Below are 15,009 nucleotides of genomic sequence, written 5' to 3'. Positions count from 1 at the left end.
ATTCTTAATACACTTGATATACTTGTACACTACTCCAGTGTATTTTTATTGATAAATTAAATGACATAATGTCATAATGTAATTGTGAATAAATATTAACATATTATTAATAGTGTTCTAAATACGTATAAGTAAAACTGTAAGTCATCAGTATTTCAAGTGTTTCAATATTTGAGTATTGATATGTATTTAAAAACATTTTTTTTTTCAAATTTAAATGGTAAATAGAGATGAATAAGTTTCATGTTTATTACTTAGGAGTTAAAATTATACTCATACAGATTGTAGGTACCTACTCTATCTTTTACTATTTTGTTTATAGTTATGCCTTCATCAGATATGTCATCAACAGTAATATCTTCCACGTTATTATCCTCACCATATGAAATTATTATTGAACCAACTTCAAATAATACTAACATCAGTACATTACTATAATATTTTTGATATCGTGTGTTATACAAATAAATTGTAATCACAAAATGAAAAAGTAGATACAGTAAAAGCCGCTTATTAGAAACACTTTGGGACCAAGGTGAATTGTGTCAATTAACCGATTGTTTCTAATAAGCGATTGAAAAAAAAAAAATGAATAATAGGTACGCGAAAAAAATATGTATGTATGTATGTACCTATATTGTATAATTTAAAAAAGTATGCACAATTGTGTATATTTTACGATATTATGTAAAATATTTATCATTCGTAATTTGTTTTTTTACGTCGAGTAACTCCATGACCATATTTTCATACGAGTAATATTGCCCCTTTAGCTTTGTCACTTATTTTGAGTGCGTATGTGTGTTCAGGTAGAGCTCCAAAATAAAGCCCAGTCTCGTCCGCATTGAAAATATCAGAGCGTGTGTATTGGGCTAGCAAATCGGTCAAATGAGTTTCAAACCACGAATGGTCGCATGAAAATTGGCTAAAATCTTAGCGTTTAGACATTTTTAGATTTTTAGAAAAAGAAAACATTAATAATCTTTACATACGCACGCTGAAGCTAAACTACAAACGGTACGACCAGTACGTACAGAAAGAGCATTCTCGCGATAAATTACAGTAAAAATAAACGTAACGACAGCAAAGATAAAATTGAAGTACATTGGTTATCGCTAGATAATCGGTGTATATGTCAACTGACCTTCTCCCAATTGTTTCAAATAACCGATGTGATGTTTCAATAATCCGATTTATTTTCAATGTTCTAATATACGGCCGATCCGTCCCGAGACATTTTGTTTCAATAACACGATTGTATCAATTATCCGTGTTTCTAATAAGCGGCTTCTACTGTATTTAAAACAAAATACGGAAACCTGATTTTAATTATAATTTTCCTTTTAAAGCATAAATTATAAGAAAGTATTAAAGTTTCAATTTAAATGGTTTTTAAATTTCTCTTGATGGTATATGTAATCAAAAAGGGAAAACGAAACATATTACAAATATTGTATTGCAATTAGGTACTTAAAACGATGCAGCCATGCAGGCATTAATAATAAAAAACTGGGAGCATTGATATTAAAATTTTAATATGTTTGGATATTTAAAAGTTATATTTCCAAATATGTTCAGACTTTTTCAAATATTAGCAACTTTTCTGATTTCGTCTATTTCAAATGAAAAATTATTTTGCTTTACTTTTCAGGTTATTAGGTATACTTATATATAAGTTATATCTTTATATTATAAAAGCATTAAACATTATATACTATTAAAATATACAATTATTAGTTATTATTAATATTATTAATTCAAATTTAATAAAGTTTACTTTTTTTTTTTTTAATGGGAAAACTTAGTGACTTAGCTATGCTATCCATAAATTGACAATCGTTATAGCCTAAACACCTAAGATAGGTAAAGTTCTTATTGAATTACACCAAACAAAAAACGACATTTAGAATTTTGCTGTTATATAATATTAAATATTCAACATAGCTATTTAATTATTTTTATTTTTTTAATAAAAATATTATTACAAATATGATAATATTTTAACTATAGTCTTTAAATGGAATTATTGTATTGGGTGAAACGAGAAACACTCTGATAGACAGATATGTAAATGATAGGTATGAAATTTAATTTACCCTCCCTCCTCCAATAAGAAAATTTAATTACTGATTTTCTTATGTGAGAAGGGAGGATAAATTAAATTTCATACGTATCATTTATATATCTGTCTATCAGAGTGTTTCTCGTTTCACCCAATACAATAATTCCATTTAAAGACTACCTGTAATCTATACCGGCTGTACTCGTGTGTGATAATATTATATTTGTTTATAAATATTGTATCAAAACACTCTAAACAAAGCGACACAGATTTTAGTCAATAAAAAACAAGCATAATATCAAACCGTTTTCATCATATGTTTGTATCACCATTTTGTCCATTATCTTATTTTCTTCGTTTGCCTACTTGAGTAATAATAATAATATAAAAATGTTTTCTAGGTATTCAATATGTGATTTAAGATAAATCCGTTGATTAGTATTTGTTGATAATATCAAACGATGGAGCAGTATGATTGGTTCTACACAGGGACTTATTTAAGGTTGCAGGTGTGGTAAATTACGAATGAGCGTAGAGTAATATTTACTTCATCCTATTTTTATAGATTTAATAGATTATTATTCATTTTTATCGACGCGACTGAACGTAGAATATTTTATGCGAAGTCACAACAATGAAACTGAAATTTTTTAATTTTCACTTGTTATTACGCGCAATAAATGTGCCATGTGACGGCTCCTGTAGCTATATGGTTTTGTGACTCGCTACTACACAACAGAGTCGCGCCCTTTGAAAACGTATGTAACGTGCTTCGCAAAATTTCCAAGGCATTTCTATGATAAAAAAAAAACCCCGCACGATCCACAAGCCACTAGCCGAACTATTATTTATTTTTATTATTTATTTAATTTGTTGGGAAAACATTTAAAATAAGCATTACGGTGATTTAAAAAATAACTGTTTTCAAATTATTATAGAAATAGTTCAATTTACATAAAGAGCGTTTGATTAACTACATTAAAAAAATTAAACGTGTTTAAACGAAGTAAGACATTAAGTTAATAACTAATAACACTGTTTTAATTGTCAAACATTATTTTATTCTATATATTAGAAAATAAAGAAATATGTACAATATAAATAATTTAATTTTTTTTGCTAATTTTTCTTGCTAATTGTTCTTTTATTTTACTTTTCATAAAATCATCGAGTTCTGCATCTCTACCTCGTCCTCTAGTGTTGCCACGACTATTACCACGACCATCTCTTGCTCTTTGCATAAAATCATCGAGTTCTGCATCTAGTTCATCTTTATTTGGCATCTTTTCTTCATTATTCTTATCACCTCTGCCACTACTTCCATCTTGTCCACCGGTGTTGCCACGACTATTACCACGATCATCTCTTGCTCTTCGCATATAATTATCGAGTTGTGCATCTAGTTCATCTTTATCTGGCATCTTTTTTCCATTATTCCTACCAAATCTGCCACTACCTCCACCTCGTCCTCTGGTGTTGCCACGACTAGCGGATCTACTCAGACGTGTAGCAAGATTGGCAACTATAGATAAGTCTGTGGCGAGTTCAATCTTCATAGGACATCCATCCAAAGAAACGTTGTTATATTTACGAACTGCTTTTAATGCAGCATTCTTACTATCAAAAACAACAACTGCTGTTCCTAATGATCTACCTGAGCTATCATAGTGCACTGTAGCAGTTTTTAAAGGCCCAAATTCATCAAAAAGTTCCTGGATATCTGTTGATGTGACTCCAAAATCCAAATTTGATATGACTATCTTATGAATTTTAGGTCCTTCATACATATCGTGAGTCCAAGAACCATTAACATCACCCTTAGAATAAGGACTGAATCCATTTGAACGCCTGGCCATTGGTCTGCCTCTACGCATTGGGCCTCCGCCACCGCCGGTAGCACCATTTGATCGGAAATTCGATCCTCCACCACCGCGTCTGATACCATCATCTCTAGAGCCGCCTTGTCTTCCGCCGCCACGACGTCCACCGCGAGACGTTGACCGTTTGCTTTTGATTAGTTCGTCCAAGGTTAAATCCATCTTGAGTAGAAGTCGATGTATTATTTATTCACAAACAAAATGCAGAAAGTTTAGATTCGTGTGAAGAAAACTTAGTAAACGGGAACCACGCTATAAACAACAAAAATAGTCGTAACGCAAACAACCGCTGATCACACGAAATATCACAATGTTTAATGTTATGTTGTTAGTGGGACGGTTTCATGGTTGCCAATACTCACTATGGCGACTAGCTTGTGTACTCGCATCGGTATGTATCTCAGTATATCCCCATGGATTGTACATAGCTAAAATAGGTTTATTAATTAATGTTTTTTTTAATATTTCGAAAGATTTCTCCTGTTCTTTTTCCCATATGAACGGTTTATTTTTAGATAATAAATCCGTAATTGGTCGTGCAATAACGGCAAATCCTTTAATAAATCGACGAAAAAAACTAACTAGACTTATGAACCCTCGTACTGCTCTAACATTTTTCGGTGTAGGATAGTTTTCTACTGCCAAAATTTTCCTTTTTCCGGGTTCTATGCTACCACTACTTATTTCAAATCCCAAGTATTCTAACCTACGCATAAAAAATTTGCATTTTTCTAGCCTAATAGTGAGCCCTGCATCCTTGAGTGCTTCTAATACAAGTTTTAGTTTTTTAATGCCTTCTTCCACATCCTTGCTTGGTATAATTATGTCGTCTAGATATGCTAGGGCTACCGAAAATAAAAGATTACCTAATAACCTAACCTATAACCACCACCGCGTCATTTGTCCACATCGGTGTTTTTGTAATTTGATTTTCAGCACTAATCGGTATAATTTCCTCAACCTTTAATTTTCCCGCTATGCTGGTGATCATTATATGTGGTTGTTCTGTAAACGGGTGTCCCACAAGTAACGCAATTTCTTGAACGTCGTCGGGTACGACGTTAATCAACACGCACGCACTAACGCCATCGATACTGATATTTATTTCAAAACGGCCTAGCGCCTTTACTCGTCCAAAACCATAGCCTATAAATTCATCGTGAATATTTCCATTATATTTAATTTTTGAACGGTCGACTTCACTTTTTTTATGGCTATACACGATGTACCCATATCGACATAGGCACGTACGCAAACATCGTTTATAATCGCGTCTTTGAAATATTTGTTTTGCACTACCGAAGTCCCAAATTGTAATACTGCTTGACTCTGTGGATTTTCTTTATCACTAGCCGTTCCATTTCCGTGTCCGTTCAATTTACTGTGACATTCATTTGCCTTGTGTCCCAGTTTTGAACATCGATAACACACTATAGTTAATTTTTTTGTACAATTTTTTGATAAATGTCCAGTATCTCGACATCGAAAACAAATAACCGTCGATTTCGTCGTAATACGATTATTTGATAAATTACTGTTATTTTTACCATTCACGTGTTTAATTAAATTCTTATCCGATTTTGTATTAGGATATTCGTTTTTGTCTCGTATATATTCGCTTGCGGCAATTAAATGTAGTAATAACTCAGTCGGTCATTGGTATTTAATAAGAGGACCAAGATAGTCCCGATATCGATCATTTCCCAATCCGCGAACTACCCACTGTATAATTTCGGCGTCACTCATATTTGCACGGTTACATTTTGCGATTTTTTTCATAAAAATATTCGATTATGTTCTGCCCATTTTTCCGAGAAAAGCTTTGTGCATATAATTTTAGTTGTATTACGTCTTCTACCGTAGTTGATGGAAAATTATCTTTTAACAGTTTTACCCAATCAAACCAAGTTCGATCGGCTCGGGGTAAATTGTCCCGTCAAATCTTGGCCACACCAGTAAGTTTTGCTAACACTTTGTGTTGTACAGCCACATTGTCCCAATCATAAAGTATAGTAAATTCTTCAATTTTATCGATCCACTTATCAATCGCCATAGTCGAGTTTATCGGGTTAAATTCCGGCAAAGCGCCCGACATATCGCCTAACCAGCGACACATATATGTATAATTCAATTTTCAATATTGCCACATTATTTTTATTTTATTTTCATAATTTATTATTTAACCAATAAAAGTAGTTTTTATTCAAATATTTCTATATTGCTTACATTTTAGATTCTGCGCGGAATAATAAATGTACCTAAAGGCTAAATGTATTGATTGTACTGAAATGATTCGTTTTATGTGCGTAGTGTGTATGTGTGTATACTGTGTACACGATAAATAGTTTAAAAATACTTAGATCTTCAACTTTTAAAGTGGTTTTTGATAGAAAACAATCTAGTTTTACTTTTGAGAAGTCCAAATTAAAAACAAACAAAAATTAAAGAAAAACAAAATTTTTATGAAAACCAGTTTTTGAAAAAATAGATTTTTTTTTTTTTTGGTGTGTCCAAATTTATCAAACTTTTTTACTATAATTTTTATATGTTTTGTAATTTTTTAATTATTTTGACTCTTTTCAGTTAGGTATTTATAGATATTTTCAATTTTTTTAGGCTTTTTTTATGTTTGTCGTTAAATATATTTTTGCTGTGTTAAAATGTTTGAAAATGTAATATAACATTTTTCATAAGTTCATAATCTATTAAATATTAAAACAATTTAAAAATATTAAATTTATTCAAAGATGTATAGGAAAGATTATTTTTATGAGCATTTAAAGTTTAATTTCTAATAATATTCGTAAAAAATACGTACATTTTCATAAGTTTTTATAGTTGACAACTTATAAAATGTTCAATTTTTATGGCCAAGGCATGAAATTTTATTATAAGGTAGCTATTAAATATTTCATATTGAACCAAAAAACCTAAAAAAATGTATAGCACTATTATTTTTTTTTATAGATATTTGAAGTTAAAATTTGGATAAAATTATTTAGAACAATGATGTTGGTCATTTTGTTATAACTCATAGTTTATTTATCCTATTGTAGGACGTTGATTGTGATCTAAATTTTAGTTAAACAATATTTCTATTGAGTCAGCTATTGCAGCTAATTTTACAAAATAACTAGTGTTGGGAATAGATAATTAATAATTATAATAATTATAAATATCAGATAATTTCATTAATTTTGCAATTATACAGTGATAAAGGTACAGGTATTAGGTAAAAAAAATATATCATTTGAAACATTTTAAAATATAAACATAAAATAATTTATTCATTAGAATATGTCAAAAGTTATTCTCTAATTTAACAATACAAAAATTTGAAATTTGAAAAAATAAAAAGAGTTAATTTTTGATTAAATTTAATTAGAAGATAAAAAGTCAATTTCTGAGTTTTTTAGCCCATAAAAATAAATTATCTAGATAAATAGGTACTCATAGACGACTATAATTTTATCTAGATGATTATAAATATAAATGAGTTGAGAATCATCTAAATAAAATAAAAGATAAATCAATTTTATCTAGATATTTCCCAATACTGAGAATAACTGATAGTTTTTCGCAGCTGATATATAATACCTAACAAACATTATACATTTATCTTAAGAATAAAGAATACAACTATAGGTACATAGTGTAGGGAGTTTTCATTTAAAGCATAAATCTTAGTATGTTGTAATTTTAACACCAGATAGCACTAATATTTATAATAATTTGTTACTTAATGAATTGCTACACGTGGTTAAGTGTTATTTAGATTCACGCTAAGCCTTTACTTATAAATTTTAAATTTCTGATATAATTACAATATTTTATTTTATTTTTATGTTTATTTGCAGACAATATGAAATAAAAGAAAGAGCTTTTCGTAATCAGCTTTTGACGTTAAGTGCAGTGCTTCCCATTTTGCAACATCATATTCTTCTATGTAGAAATTTTGTATCAACTTCAAATAAGTATTATTTTCTTGAAATAGTGTCTTTAATGCTTGACCGATTAAACACTATTGTGAAAATTCCACAGCCAACAAAGTAATTTATATACATTATATGCTCATTGCTTATAAATTCATCTAATAATTCTATAGTAATGATTAATGAGTTATATTTATTTACAGGCCTTTATTAACTAGTACAATAAAAACAAATTACCGTTCTGAGTTCGCTCAGTGTTTGGAACCATGGTTTGGTAAATCAGATGTAATGGACTCTGGTATATATGAATCATCAAAATATACAAATAGTCTTGCAGCTAAGTCCAAAGAAAATTTAAACTTATCACATTCTACATTACCCAGTAAAAGACAACATTCTGCTTTAAAAGCGAAAGCTTTAGAAGGCGAAGGTACTTTTTCTAATCATTGTCGAAGTTTTGATACTCAGATAAAGGTAAATATATTGATAATGTACCTATATATATATATATGTGTGTGTGTGTGTGTGTGTGTGTGTGTGATATACATGTTAATAGTCTATAATATTAAATATATTAAATGCCATTAAAATAATAATTTTTAGGAACTGGGTTCTCAATTGAGTTGTGTGAAAGACCGTTTAAATGAATTACAGAGAGAAGTAAGAGCTCTCCAAGGTACTAAATCTCCTGCTGTACCACCTTTGATTTTACGGCATCAAAATATTATTAGAGATTGTCTTCGTTTAAATGACACTCTTGATAAAAATCGAATAGAACTTGAAAGATTAAGATCAGTGTTCCAAACCATTTGGCAAGAGCAATTATATAGAATTCACGTCGAACAAGATATATTCCAGTCACAAGTATGTACTAATGGTTTAAAATATTTTATTCCTAAATTAATATTGCTTAAGTAAATGACTTGTATAATTCTTTAGATGACTGATATTACAAATTTGCAAAGCGAAGTTAAACAGTTAGCTACATTAGCGCAACAATTAGATCCTTATGTCAAACGATTGACATCAAAACCAAATAATAATGAAATGGCAGATTTAAAAAGTTTATTGGATCGACTGAGTTCTCTTCAACAAACTCAAAGGTTAGGTATATCTTGTCAATACAACATTATAATTAAAATATAGTTATATATTTAATAAAATAAGAAAATTTTATTATTATATTAAACATAAAAATTTTTTATTTATTTTCAAACACTAAAAAAACGGTTTGCCATCTTATTTTGTAGATTTCCAATGGGATGCCATAAAATGGAATCTCATTGTATGAGTAGTTCATCACCTTTATCTGACACAATATATGCCAAGGATAATAGACCAGAAACTCCAGTTAGAGAAAAAGATCAACAAATGTTATATTTTCATAAGACGCAATCAACTAAAAGTGTATTATCTCATATAGTAGACAAAGTCTGTGTACGAGACAAAACGTTTCAAGAATTTAGAGAAAGAAGCAAGTCTGAAGGCCGTATAAAAGATTGTCCTATTAGATCAAAACCTAAAAATGGTAGGTTAGATGGTAAAATAGTAGGATCTATTAACTATAAATATAATTATATACATATATATATATTTTTTATATACCTATTATTTTATACTTATGGCATATTCTCTTTAATATTTATCTAATTTTTGTAGGTGAAGAGTGTGTAAAAAATACAAGAGCCTGTTCTTTATACCAAATGATAGACATTCGTGATATGCAGCATCTTGCCGCTCAATCAACTTCAAATATACATGAGAGGGTATTTATAGTATAATATACAATTTAATATGTTGAATGCTTATATATTTGTTAAAAACCATTAATATTTATTTTATCGTTTTTTTTCTAGGATTTAAACACTGAAATAATGTGTGATAAGTTAAGAGAATATTTAAAAGATCATTTGAAAAAAAAACTGAATGTTGAGCTTATAGATGATGATAAAGGTAATTTAAAAATTATGTTGCTATGATAAATACATTTTCTTTTTGTTATAAGTTTATATTCATTTTTTTTTACTTAATATTTGTATATTGTTATTCATCGTGTACAATGTAAATAATATATATTATTATAAACGTGGTTAGATTACGTGGTAAAACATAAAATTTTTTTTTCAAAACAAATAAAATTTAGCTTTTTTTACATTTAATTAATAATTTAAAATATTAATATATTATGTATAGAATTTTAATGATTAAATCTTTTATTTATCATATAATGTCTATGTTTATAGGTACTGACATTTTGTTAAATGATTAATACAAAATATAACTAAAATATATAATTTATAAGAGACTATATTAACTGTTAAAATAATTTTTTTTAATTATTTATACTTTTTAGGATATCAAAAACAAGAACATAAAAAAACTTTTGAATATATTGAAGGAATGATTGGAGAAGTTGAAACTATCAGTTGTGAAGGAGCAAAAGTTGGTCGTAAAGGAGGAAGAATTCATAAGAAACCCATGCCACCACCTGTGCAAGATCCTATGCCTGTACCTGTAGCTGCACCAAGAAAATATAAGAGATATCCACATTCAGACACTGAAGATGGTGCTATGTATCAAGAATCTATATCATTCCGGTTAGAAAATATTTATAACATATAGAATTATTTAAAATAAAAAAATTAATTTACTTGACATTTAAATATAAAGATATATTTAATATATATAAACTATAGGTATCATATCCATTTAATATATTTTAAAAAGGTAAATTAGGTACCTAGTTAGTTAAAATTAAATTAAATTTGAATAAATAAATTTTTTTTTTAAATTGTTTGATAGACACATTACTTCTCCCGAGGGTGAAAAATGTACTCGCACAACAAATTCAGTCCGTTGCCGATCTAAAAAAACTGGACCTGTTCGGAAGCAAAGATCATGGGAAACATTTCCAACTCGAAAGAAATCTACTACTCCGGAACCAAGTAAATTTTGTCGTGATCCAGAATCTTTCCGTAGTCAATTTGATCTCAATACTTTTCAAGATGGTTTACGAAAAGCCGATAGTTTTGAAGGACATGAAGAAGCTGTAAGTTCACTTGTAAGAGAATTTCATAAAGTTCGTACTTTAGATAAGAAATCAAAAAAAGCAGAACAATAAAAATAGCTTATGCTATTAATATATATATACATATTTAAAAAAATGATTATAACTAAAGTTATTTGTATTAATATTTTTATGATATCATCTAAATTTTAAGTAAATATAAAGTTTTTAAACATTTATTAATAAAATTGTGAAATAAATATCTTTTATTAAACACTATTTATTTAAAGTTCGTCCAGTTGTTTATGTGTTGATTAGGTAATAATATTTATAAAATTTTTTTTTAAGAAACCATGTCTGGTCCAAGTTTGATAAATAAATATATTTTCGACTTTTATAGCCTATTTACAATTTTATTTTACATTTTAATTAATTTGTTTTTAAAAATTGTATCTTCTATTTAAATAATTTACATTTAAAAATTTCTTTCATTAAGTGCTAGCATTTTTTTTTTAATAAATAGCTACTTACTTAATTTAAACTTTAAAGCTTATGCAATTATTATATATCTAATATTCAATATTGAGTTTGATGTGCTGCAGTTAATGTTTTTATCATTTGGTCTATTATAAATTCTGAACGTCTTAATATTATTCACTATACTATATACAAAAATATTTTATATTCATGTTTTACCCATTTTCTGACTAATTTATGATGTTGAACTCGCACAATTATAATATTGTTTATCATTAAATTAATTAAAATAATTAAAATGTAATAATAAAACGTTACGTGAGAAATAATCATAATTGGTTATACAGTAAATATAATTCCTTATTAATTTGATTTCCATTGAGTACCTACTACCTATCTATGTCCATATAATATATTATATTACTATAGTTCCTATACTATAGATATTTGGCATAATTTAAAATTTTAGATTATGAACTTGATAATGGATTCTTATATTTCTCCCAGTTTCTACTTTATGTAAATATGTCACAATGCTAACGTTTCTACGAGAAAATAAAAAGTTTTAATTTTATGTTTAATGTCCATTAAAACAGTTTATCTTAATATAATATATTTATAAGTTTTTTAATAGTTTAAGTTTATTAGCAAAAAAAATTTTTTTTTTATTCAAGTAAATTTTTTTTTTAATAACTTTGCACGAAAACCTACATAGTACATCTACTTTGTATTGATGATTCATGATAAGTTTAATGTGTATACCTGATAGTAATTTTACTAGAATTTTCAATCTATGAAATTTTATTTATTTTATTTTAAACCCTGTAGATATATTCGTATCTATAAGTTAGTATTAGTACCAACATAAACGATAATAATATAAAAAACAAAGTGTTAAATTATGTCATTAAGAGGACAATATACACAAATTCTATGTATTTGTTTTACATACATAGCTAATTTTACTTTCTGCAGTTCCAATAAAATTTTGTTGTTTTTATATTCGAGTGAATTATCATAGTCATTAAAATTAGGTACCTGTGTTCTCTTGTTGATTTTTACTTCTTTTTTTTTAAATATTTTAATTTTAAAGCAACTTACTAGTAGATCTAACATTAATAAAATAAAATACTTATAAATACTTTGTTTTATTATCAATAAGATGATGTTATTGTCATTTGTCTTTAAGTTTAATGATAGGCATTTATATTCACCTAGTTATTTATGACAGAGACAAAAAATATGTCTGAAGCATCCTCATAAAATGATAATATTATAATTTTATGTAAGGGTTTACTACTACTTTAACCTACTAAATATATTATGTATAATATAATATTTACGTCATGTTCATGTAATGTGTTAAAATAATATTGATTTTTGTTTTAACATTAAAATGCTACGTATCATTGTTAATTGTTATATTGTATTATTTAAAAATGTTTCTTGTGATGTTTTATATCAATTTAATACTTGTCTGTTGAATAATTGGAAATTGAGTATGTAAAAAGAGGTTTGTTCTTATTATTTGTATTTAAATCACCATTGATTATTGTTTTAAAAAAAAATGTTTGAATGTTTTAATAAAAATAAAAGTTTTACCATGACATGATTTAAAAATAATCAAGTAATTTTTATTTTTATTAATTAAATTACAGAACTCTTTTCTCCAATTTGTTTTAAAGATTGAATAATGTTATTGTAAAACGTATAAGCCTATACATTTACCATTTCAATTTTCAGGATTTATTAATTACTTAATTATTATTACTCACATCAAGAATCGATTTATATATTTTTAATATTGTTCTCATACCTATTAATATTTTTTATCATTGTAGGTACAGAATAAAACTGTGTTCTATTCATATCAGATAACAATGTATAAAGCTGTTGAAATGTTTAAAGCACATTAAATAAAATACATGAATAATTAATTAATATATCTATCTCGAATATTTTTTTTAAATCATCTAATATACTGATATTTTATCATATTAAAAAAAATAAAACACATAATATAGGATTTACTCCATATATACATTTGTTTATCATCCTTTGTAGTGAACTAAAAAATTATGGTCCCTTAAATATGATTTAGTGGTTCATTATACATTTTTGTGAGTGGAAAAATTAATTAATTGTTTATGTAATCCGCATCAGATAGTCAAACATATATTTAGGATCATTTTTTTTTTTTTTTTGAGGGAGGGGGTATATTTTTAATATACATGAACTAAAAATACATAATTACATATTATTATTTTAATGATAATATTATACAGTACAAAATATAATGTAATGATGTTTACAAACTAAATTAGATAATGAAGTTGTCCTCGTTATTTTTCTTTTTAATATTAAACTCAAGTTGATTCATTTAAAATCTATGAAATATCTTTTAATCCTTCAATCTATGAGATAGATACTTGTATTAACGCTTTCATATGAATGATCAATTGTATGTGGTAGTGATTAATGATTTAGAAATAATGCGATTCATAGCTCAATAAAATAGAACACGAATAATTCATAATACATTTATGTTAGTGGATTGAAACCTGAAGTAATGAAGTGGAAAATATAACGTCAGCTGCGCAATTGTGTAATCATTAAAATGTGTTTTGCTGGACGTTTTTAGAAACGGATTTTATGCCTTTATTTGAGACTTTGCTCTAATTATCCTAATGAGGTTTATCATACAACAAATTTATACAGGAGTTCGTATTATAATAAAATATTATAATTAATATTAAAATATTCAACACCAATTATCTTCGTTAGACTACGCTAAAAAAAACATTGTAAATACTAATAAAAATGAGGTGTTTATAATTATTATAATGTAATTTGAATGTAGTATTAATAACGTAATGATATGCTGTCATTTGATTGAATAGCTTATAGGTAATAAATAAATGCGTAACGGTCAAGTTGTCACACACATAATATAACCGTTACTTCCATTGTTACTCTTTTATCACTGACCGAAGGAACGACTCACATTGTAAAGGTCACGTCTTGGTGACAATGCGGCGCAAGACGTGTGACTTTCTCATGCACCGTCAGAGACTCGGGAAGACCGCCAAGGAGAAGGCTAGTTCCGTGGAAACCTAGAGGCCTTTGATGAAGAGTCGTCGTACCATTCTGGCTGACTTGATCGTGTCGTCTCTTTAACCAGTGCACGCGCACCAATCGTTCGAGCAACACTTCTCAACGCCGGATTCTGCAAGCGAAAACTGGACTTCATTTGTCATCGAACTAAACCGCAGTTGTTCTTATTTGGATTCGCCTGTTCGGAGAGTCTTTTATTTGTGTCGCCTTACTCTTTCTAACAAGCATAATATCATATACACACACTACTGCAAATCAGGTAAAGTGTATGATCAATGATCATAACAGTATAATACACTCAACATCGTTATCATAGATTGCGGTGTACTTTTTCAAATTTTCGACTACACGACCTAGAGAGCCTTCCGTAGATCGGGAAGAAGGTAATAACGTAAATCAAAATAATCTAATATTTACATCTGGTAAACAGTGGCGTAGCCAGGGGGGTGGTTTTGGGTGTTAAATCCCCCCCCCGGCCGTATTTATATTAACAACATCAATAAACATCTCAATAATAAAGTCGTCTATTTATAGTATCAT

At 27.8% G+C, this 15,009-nt stretch overlaps 1 protein-coding gene across 2 annotated transcripts in view; it reads left to right on the top strand.

Moving 5' to 3' along the window:
• LOC112592930 (RING finger protein 207-like) overlaps window positions 1–11,018 on the top strand; it is a 29,806-nt gene extending 18,788 nt beyond the window's left edge. For both annotated transcript variants that reach the window (XM_025337092.1, XM_025337091.1), the window contains 9 exons: window positions 7,797–7,988; window positions 8,075–8,345; window positions 8,475–8,735; window positions 8,811–8,974; window positions 9,122–9,399; window positions 9,531–9,637; window positions 9,728–9,824; window positions 10,225–10,468; window positions 10,674–11,018. In XM_025337092.1, the coding sequence (XP_025192877.1) occupies window positions 7,797–7,988; window positions 8,075–8,345; window positions 8,475–8,735; window positions 8,811–8,974; window positions 9,122–9,399; window positions 9,531–9,637; window positions 9,728–9,824; window positions 10,225–10,468; window positions 10,674–10,992 (1,933 nt within the window). In that variant the 3' untranslated portion in view covers window positions 10,993–11,018. The remainder of the gene's footprint in view (window positions 1–7,796; window positions 7,989–8,074; window positions 8,346–8,474; window positions 8,736–8,810; window positions 8,975–9,121; window positions 9,400–9,530; window positions 9,638–9,727; window positions 9,825–10,224; window positions 10,469–10,673) is intronic.
• Window positions 11,019–15,009: the final 3,991 nt, after the last annotated feature.

Source organism: Melanaphis sacchari, unplaced genomic scaffold (assembly GCF_002803265.2).
Source record: "Melanaphis sacchari strain LSU unplaced genomic scaffold, SCAv2.0 Contig19_pilon_pilon, whole genome shotgun sequence".
Lineage (NCBI taxonomy): Eukaryota > Metazoa > Arthropoda > Insecta > Hemiptera > Aphididae > Melanaphis > Melanaphis sacchari.
This window is presented reverse-complemented; position numbering and strand designations above follow the sequence as displayed.